This window comes from Alnus glutinosa, chromosome 3 (assembly GCF_958979055.1).
Source record: "Alnus glutinosa chromosome 3, dhAlnGlut1.1, whole genome shotgun sequence".
NCBI lineage: Eukaryota > Viridiplantae > Streptophyta > Magnoliopsida > Fagales > Betulaceae > Alnus > Alnus glutinosa.
The window spans coordinates 24,702,378-24,711,606 of NC_084888.1; the positions used below are offsets into that span (position 1 = coordinate 24,702,378).

Genomic DNA, 9,229 nt, shown 5'->3' on the forward strand with positions numbered 1-9,229 from the left:
TCATCGTTGAAAGCAAAGGAAGGCCTCTGTATCCTTCTTCTCCTCCACTTCTAATCTCCTAGATAGACTCAGATCTCCCTCTCCCTCTCTCTGACTCAGATCAATCTCCCTCCAAAACCCACAAAACCAGTAAAACCCGCACCCACAAAAACCGCCTCGCCTCCACACACCCCCCCCCCCCACCCGTGCAAGCGCGCGTGATCCTGCGGCTTCAGTGAACAAAGTTGCGGCTACGGGCGGGGGTAAAAATGGCAAAAATCCCCCCCCCCCCCCCCCCCCCCCCGCGGCCCCGTGCTCACCCTACTCTTAATTGAGAACCCTCTCTCTTGAAAATATTCAATCGTTGAAGAGAAGATCCAAAGGTTCTAAAACTCCTAAGGCAGCCTTGTTCTACAGAGAAGGAAGAAAACAAAAAACAACATTGTTTTATTGTGCTAACTGTGAACCTCTTCTAAGTGCTTCTTCTTTGTGTTATAATTTTAAAGCATAATCTATCCATGTTCACATGAAGTGATTGTTGGGATTATTCCATTGTGCCTATGATGTACAATATTCTAACAAATCCTTGGACATATTTAGATGGAAAAAGACAACAGAGTTGTAGTACTAGTGCCGAAAAATGGATGGGACAATATTACCCAGGGAATTCATTAAGCAGGGACCTTATGACACGCCTGGTGAAGAGGTTTTATTGCTACTCATTTTCTATGGTTTTGAGATATGAAATTTTTATAAGGGGGGAGGAATTTAATACCCCGATCTTAACTAGGGCTAGTAAATTCTTAATTTGGACTTAAAGGGTTAATAAGGAACAAGGTTTGGCATAAAATGGGTCTGATATGACACTTGGGGCCATTTTCAGGCCTAAGTGATTGATCACCAAGTGTCAGAAATTTTAGTGATCGTTTGGTGTAAGCCAGTTTAAGATTTGAATATATCTAAGATTTGCAGGCGTGGTGGTTAGGCTATATAAACACCCTTAAGCCAACCCTAACAATTATTTGGTCAACTAGGGTTTCCAAAGTGCTTGGGGGGGGGGGGGGGGGGGGGGGGGGGGGGAGAGAGAGAGAGAGAGAAAGAAAGGAGAGGACTTTGTGATGGTGTTTAAGAGATCAAGGCCTCACGATGTGAGAATCCTTGCTTTAGCCTTGTAATCTCTTCTTAGTCATTGTCTTTCCTATAGTTGGGTGTGTGTGTGTGTGTGTTAGGTTTATTTTGACTGTTTTAAACTTGGTTTAAGAAGAAATGTTTAAGCTTTTTAAATAAAAATCCTATGTTTAGGTTGTTTGTTGTTTTAATCGAACTAAATAGGTCTCAATCCGAGTGTAGGCTCTGTAAGAGGTGGATAAAAAATGTCCATTGGAGCTTTTGAGTAGTTTATAAAGTTGATAACCTTGTGGTTTTGATGTGTAAAGGTTTGGTCTTTCGGTATTTAATGGTATTAGAAGAGTTAAATGGGTGATCTTTTGAAGTTTTAGGAGCCCTACAGGCCTCACCTAGAGGTTGAAGATGATGAACAATGTCATGATACTATTCTGGATGAACAGGCTGGGGGTGATTGATCACCCTAGACCAAAAAGTGGATTTTGCATGTTTTTGAGGACTAGGGTTAGGTTTTTAGCTTGATAGACCCTTCTAATGTTGGGATATTTCGCATATGAAGGAGTTGGTGCGTTCGAGGATGTTACCAATAAGATCCATACGAGCAAGGTGAGTAAAACTCACGTGGAAACTAGTTACTGAACTTTTGCTTGTCTACTTTGATAATCAAACGTGCATATTTTATACTAACATGAAATGCTTTATAAAAATGTTGTGAACTCTACATTTTGTGCAAATGGAATACTTGAGAAAATGAATGATTGATTGTGTGGTTTGTAAATTCATACAATGATAAGAAATGGTTAATATCTTCGTATGCCATGGCTATAATTGGAAAAATTGGTAAAGAGTCTGGAGCATGTGCATATTAATATATGTGCTTGACCGTATTGTCCACTTTATGTTAATGTTGGTTACCTTCGATCCAAGGGCTAAAGTTTCCAGCATCACCATCCACGAATGGTAGTCATGCCCTGCTACACCGCCAGTTGTGTGGATCACCTAATTAGGTTGAACTTGGTTGAACAACTAGTAGTGGTTGGCTATTATACCTCCTCGAGCCACCGACGTTGTACATATGTCCAATAGGACGCACAAATTAACCTCACCGTAAGAGAGTTATGGGTACGGATAGACCATATAGATGACAATTATGAATTGAACACATGATATTATATATTAGTATTATAATGCATCAGTATGATTTTTTGCCTAGTTTATCTGACAAGAACCGTATTGGATGATGTTGCGTGCGATTTATTTTATTTATATAAAAGATTGAGTTCACTGCATAAATGATATGTTTCGTGTGCTAACTCACTAAGTCGTAGACTTATGCTTTATCTTTTCCACCTGTAAAATATCTTTCTTTTGTAGTCGGTAAAACATTAAAAGATGGCTCCCGAGGCCCCGCGCAAGAGGATTCAATGGATGATTTGGCCAGGATAATCTCTGTGGACAACCCTGGGACGGTGGATTACATGTGGGATCATGTGCAAAATGAAGGCTTCTCCTTCCTTACACTTGTGTGGTATCGGTACATCATATCTTTGACATCTTTTGACGACATCTTTGAGGACGTTTTTGTTATTTCTATCGTTGATATATTTCGTCTAGATTATTAGATTTAATATGTACTATTTGAAAACCTATATTTGGTGACTAGTCTTCTATCAAGATACTTGATGTTATCTATATTTCTAAGTTATGTTATGTTACTTTAGTTTCTTGTTCTGGTTATTATTTTATATGACATAGTTGTGAAAAGAAAAATGGTTGTATCTTTCTTTGCATTGCTCTTTGATTAGGGGGTTCTATGTTACTCTTCGAGCTATTTACTTCTTAAATAAGCTCGAGGATGTTACTGTGACACTCTGAGTTAATTACCAGTTAATTAATTCTGAAGCGTTACATGAAAGATCAATTTAATAATAGGTGACAATATAAGGAGCTAAAATAAAAATAGAAACTTAAGAAATGATTTGAAATAGATGTATACCATAAGGATTAATTCAATCATTTTTCCTTATTATAATATCCTTAATAAACTCCAAATATTCAAATTGGGTATAATTGTAGCTTAAGGAAAAGATTGGGATCAATATATAAGATAGATCCAAAACAACAACAACAGCAATAATAATAGATCAAGCTTACTCAAACCTGCCCTAAAATGAACCTAGAGAAATGTTTCTTTGTATTCTTGCATCCATTGCGTATGCATCTCAGTGGAGTCAGTATGCTCCATCCACCATTCCAGAATGCAAAGAAGTATTTTTCAATGAACCTATTAATTATTTTTATATGATCGCAGGGGGAGGGGGATTGAGAATTCGAACTAATGATGTGTATTTCATAAGGCGTAACTCCTAACCGATTGAACTACTCATTGAGGTCAAATAAGCCTATTAATTGACATACTTAAATATATCAAAAGTATAATTTTATTAACGGTTTCGGGTAGGGTTGAAGGGTCTTTCGAGGGTCATGCCCTTACTTGCGTCCTTTCATTAGGGGTTCAGGTAAGGTTGAAGGGTCTCGCGACGGTTATGCCCCTATCCTCCTCTGTTTTGATGTCTATACCACTTTCTACACCTCATTCCTTAGCTTATGCCCAAGGTTAAAAGACCGAGACATTTATAAACACACCCATTTCATGTTTGTTATTTACAAATTCGGCCCTGTTTGTTTGTGTTTTTTTTTTTTTTTTTGGGGGGTTTTGGTTTGTTGTTTGGAGCCCATCCCCTGCATGTTGAACTTTTTGTTGCTTGTAACCCTTTTCTCATTTAATGAATGATATACCGTTTGTTTTTTTGGTTTTTTTTTTTTAAAAAAAAAAAAAAAAAAAAAAAAAAAAAACCAAAAAAATTGCATCAGTTGATTAAACTATAATTTTATACGGCAATACCCCATTTTGATCCCCAAATTTGGCTCATAGTGCTGTAAGTTGGAGAATAAATTGTAATAGTACGTATTTGCAAACAGTCCAATTTCTGGTTGTCCTCTCCAGTTGCACCAGGCTGATCCAAATTTCGGAGGGCTTCAAGGGACAAATGGGCCGAAAGAACATCTTTTGCAGTTTAAAATATCATCAAATCCCTTATGAGTTATGTATGACCTTATGCCCATACATTACATGTTTCGTACTCATCTTAAATGATGGCATTATTTATCTTGTTTTTCCATCTACTTGTAGCTTAGCTTTTATATCTACATGTATAATGTAGTTTTATTCTTTTAAAAAAAATAATTAATATCTCTCAAATTTACCTCTCCAACTGCTAAGCAATTTGTAATGAGTAATGCTACATATTATCTTTGTGTCGCACCAAAATTGATGTGGCTCTTAAAATTACCATTTGATCAAAATTCAATGGTGATTTTAAGAGCCACATCAACTTTGAGGAGACAAAAGAAGGACACAAGAATAATTTGTAGCATTACTCATTTGTAATATCTCTCAAATTTTTAATTTGGACAATGTCGTTCCTCCCAAACTACCTATAAATGAAAATTATACCAAAAACCAAAAAAATAAAAATAAATCGGAAAATGAAAATTGAGATAAGCTCTAGAATAACTAATTTTGACTTTAACAAAACATTATATTGACTTGTCCGCACCAAAAGATAAGAATATATAGCTAATTTTGAGCCCTTCAAGTTCAAACCACATGTGCTAGCTGCGGCCACTCAAAGTCTTATCATTCTTGCACGACTCTCACTTCAAACAATCCCCCTTTCCCAGTTGTTGCCCAAAATTTTTGTCTGTTACCACGCCGTCAAAGTGCAAAATGTATCAAAAATCAATCTCTGCCGTCCATCCTAACGCGTAAGAATAATCAACGGAAGTAGTGCATCGGATGACAACATATAGGGAAGACTCTAACGAAACCCAATCTCCGCCGTTCACTCGAAATTGTAAGAAAAATCAACGGATCGGAGTGCATCGGATGACAACATAGGGAGAAGACAGTCATAGGAAATGGAAGTTTGGTGAAAAAATATATTCAGAGTCAAAAAAGGAAGGAAAGAATTAATATTCATTATTCCTTAACTAGAAAGCATGGATGCATCCAGTAATGTATAAATAGATATGCTGCTCCATTTCCAATTTACAGGAAATTTTTAATCAGCCATAGCCTTCTTCAATTCCTTGATATCAACTGTGAAAATGGTGAGTTACATTTCTTCTCTTAATTATAAGAAATATTAATGTCATAAAAAGCTCTAAATTTTAATTACAATTTGAGTTTTTAATTGATAATTATATTTTAATATATATTGGACTGATCATAAGTTTGTGCTTCTGGTATGCAACAGTCTGTCTCACTCAAAATTGAGGTAATCTTATTTTCTTTTGTAAGCAGATCATTAATTTCTTTAATTCAAATGGTTTAACTAATCTGCTGACTGATTTCTTTGATCAGAAAGAATACGTTCAAAATTCAGAAAGAGTAAAATCTGTGGATTTTCATCCAAGTGAGCCATGGTAATTACATCTATCTTTATGATATATATCTTCTACGACTCAATTTTTTTAATTAGTTTCATCTTCCAGTACATGAAAATATATTCTTCATGTCACATACAAGCTATATATATAGCTAGATCAAAAGTATCAATATGAGGATGCATTTAACTAAAATATGCTGCATAATGCTTTCTGATGCAGGATTCTACTAAGTTTGTATTCGGGATCACTATGTATCTGGAACTACCAATCACAGGTAAGGCTATATATATATATATATAATTTGGCATGTAATTTGTTTATCTCTAAGCATTTGGTGCTAATTTTTTTTTAATTATACAATGAATGCCAGACTGTGGAGAAATCTTTCAAGATCACTGAGTCACCAGGTAATCTACACTTACAAATTAATATGATGCTATTTTTGTTCTTTAAATTTTTTTGTGTGTTCTAAACATGCATGCATGCTTTTATGTGGTTGCAGTCAGGTCAGCAAAGTTCATAGCACGGGAGCAGTGGATTGTTGCTGGAGGAGATGACAAGTTTATTCGCGTATACAATTATAAGACACTAGAAAAGATCAAGGAGTTTGAGGCACATGAAGATTACATTAGGTGTGTGGCCGTCCATCCTACCCTTCCATATGTGCTGTCAGCGTCGGATGACAAGCTTATAAAGCTTTGGGATTGGGAGAAGGGTTGGGAGTGTACTCAGATCTTTGAGGGGCATTCACATTATGTGATGCAAGTTGCCTTTAATCCAAAAGACACCCTTTCTTTTGCAAGTTCATCACTTGATGGCACCATTAAGGTATAATAATATATATACATAACATTGGACACAAATTTCTTACAAAATTAGATTGAAGAAAAATTCTTACAACCTATCACGTGTCCCTTAATATACGAGAAACACATGTTTTTCTTAGATGCTCAAGAGACACGTGACGCTTTTTAAGACAGTTGTAAGAATTTTTCTACGACCGGTTGTTTCTTATACTGCAGCTTGTTTGTCACTGCATTGCATTAATTTCCTGGTTTTGTTAATGGCTCCCCTCTCTCCTAGGCATGGAATGTTGGCTCTCCTGCTCCAAATTTTACATTAGATGGCCATTTGAAAGGTGTCAACTGCGTTGATTACTTCACAGGCGGTGATGAACCAAAATTGGTAACTGGTTCTGATGATTTTACTGCTAAGGTTTGCAACACTATATATCACCCATCTTTTTCAGCTATATATGCAGAGATTTAATTTGTCATATGGTAACGATTTCAATGCACTAATTACTGAATAATTCTATATGGACAGGTGTGGGACTATCATGGCAAAACTTGTCTGCAAACGCTAGAAGGCCACAAGCACAATGTTACATCGGTGTGTGCTCATCCAGAGCTTCCCATAATTATTACAGGTTCTGAGGATGGGACTATTTGCATTTGGGACGCATGCACCTATAGGTAACATTTGTATATATGATGCAGATATTCCAACTCAGTGGAATTAATTCTTCCTGGCCTCCAATTGTTGAAGGATTTTGTATAAACTATAAAAATAGGAGAAGAAAAGCAAAAGTAATTAAAAAGAAGAAAAAATGTGGTTCAGCTTTAGAGGCATACGTCCACGTACCGGCCACCGTTCACAATTGCCTTAAGGCTACATTTCGCTTTTGTTCAACTCGAATAATTGTTTACCAATACAAAAGTTCTTATTGATAGGGAACTGTGGTAAGTAGAGAGAATACAAGAAACGAAATCACAATACGCAACTATGATAAATACTTAAATAAGGGAATCGATCAAATCAAACCTAATATTCTAACAATTGTTGCTTGCAAATAAGACTTTTTTTTTGTAGCTAATCAACTGGAATTTATTAGAAACTTTTTAATGCTTCTAAATAGTTCTCATTAACTTGCAGGCTTGAGAACACATTGAACTATGATCTTGGAAGAGTTTGGGATGTTGGATACAAGAAAGGATCAAACCAGTAAGATTCTTTTTTTTCTTTTTTCTTTTTTCGTGTGCTGTAGGTTCAGAGTTGTACATGTTAGGAAGAGGTTTAAATCACCAACACATTGTCAACCTATGAGTGCGTCTTAGTGGCGCCAACGGCATGTTTCTCTGCATTGTTTCTTTCGTTTTGGGACTGTTGTTGGGGAGCTCACCCCTTTTTCGATTTCTGGATCCCTTAATATTTCTTTATTCCGGATCAAGAGTGGGAACTAGGAAGGATCCTCCCTTATAATTAACCCTTTTCCCGTTATCAATTAGGAAAAAAAAAAAATCATAAATATCACTATATATATTCCTTACTGATATGCCTACTTCTTACAGGATTGCATTTGGTTGTGACAATGGAACAGTTGTGATCAATATTAGCAGTACTTAAAAGTTGTGATTTTCTGAAGCTACAATTAAGTTCAGCACTGAGGAGGAAGAAGAGTTGGAGCAATAAAGTCATCTAATGCTGCTACTATTGTACTATATATGGTGTGTTTTGTATGAATAATCTTGTCTATCTTCGAGCTACTTAAAGTTCTAGGAAGACTGGAAGAATGGATGTATGAAAAATTATTATTATTATAGCTTCAATAGAATTAATTTGTAATGGCTACTAGAAAATTAAAAATTAAAAAACAAAAAAATCAATGGCTTGTCTTAATTTGTAAAATGTGGAAATCTGTTAGACTGTTTTGGTTGATCAACCAAAACAGTTGTGTATTCACTATATAAATAAGGTTGAGTACACTCTGTAACAAGTGATTCATACTCTTCTTCTAATTAATTGTAATGATAAGTGTGGTGTAAAGACTACAATTACAGTAAATAAAATAAGACAATCACACACAATAACACCAAAATTTACGTACTTCCTTCAATGTAAGGTACGTCTACCAGCAGAAGCGATTACGAATAAATTCATTATAAAAAATGAAGTACAAAATCATGATGAGAAAATCACTTAAAATCTAAAGCATCAATACACCAAAATCTTACTATCATGTAAAAGAGATTATTCTTCAAATAAAAACAAAAAACAAGAATACAAACTATTCTTTATTTTTCTTTCTCAATGTTGCAAAGTTACTTTTTCTCTCTCTTGCTACTCTCTGTTGCCCAAAAAAAAGAGGGAGAGGGAGAGGGAGAGAGAGAGAAAAATTTCCATGTTATTTTTCTCTCTTGTGCGTACAAGTCGGTTGGCACTTAAAAACTGCAAGGCTCACTCGAATGACCTGATAGGTCAAGATACCCACGTCAACATGTCTTCACCTTGATGGGATAAGTCATTACAATGCAAATCTCTTCCAAATGCCTCCGCCAAAACCCTTAAAGGTAATCACAATTTACAAGTGTCACTCAAGTACCGACATAACATCACATATTTTTATTTATTAGCCACGTTGGCGACAAAGCTTTCTCAACTAACTTTGTCTTCATGTAGACCCATCTGCACCTTATAGACTTCTTTCTCTTAGACAATTCTACAAATTTCCAAGTTTTACTTCTTTGTGGTAAATCCACCCTTTTCAGCATACCATTCTAAACAGACGATGGATCTCCACAACCATCAACTAAGGCAAAAGAAATCATATCCTCAAATGCATACATTTTTGAAGCTTTTCGTGTTCGGATCATGCGCTAATCAAAGTATGCGC

The 9,229-nt window shown here is 35.8% G+C and overlaps 1 protein-coding gene across 1 annotated transcript; it reads left to right on the plus strand.

Moving 5' to 3' along the window:
• Nucleotides 1-5,163: 5,163 nt before the first annotated feature.
• LOC133864218 (coatomer subunit beta'-1-like) lies at nt 5,164-8,218 on the plus strand. The gene is made up of 10 exons (XM_062300494.1): nt 5,164-5,277; nt 5,424-5,444; nt 5,531-5,592; nt 5,776-5,830; nt 5,927-5,963; nt 6,059-6,384; nt 6,640-6,771; nt 6,883-7,031; nt 7,492-7,560; nt 7,908-8,218. Exons 1-10 carry the CDS (start codon nt 5,275-5,277, stop codon nt 7,960-7,962), a joined length of 909 nt encoding a protein of 302 aa, XP_062156478.1. The 5' UTR covers nt 5,164-5,274; the 3' UTR covers nt 7,963-8,218.
• The last annotated feature ends 1,011 nt before the right edge of the window (nt 8,219-9,229 follow it).

Coding starts and splice junctions, on each gene's coding strand:
- LOC133864218 (XM_062300494.1), top strand. Junction 5,445..5,530: donor CTGTCTCACTCAAAATTGAG/GTAATCTTATTT, acceptor TTCTTTGATCAG/AAAGAATACGTTCAAAATTC. Junction 5,831..5,926: donor TCTGGAACTACCAATCACAG/GTAAGGCTATAT, acceptor AATGAATGCCAG/ACTGTGGAGAAATCTTTCAA.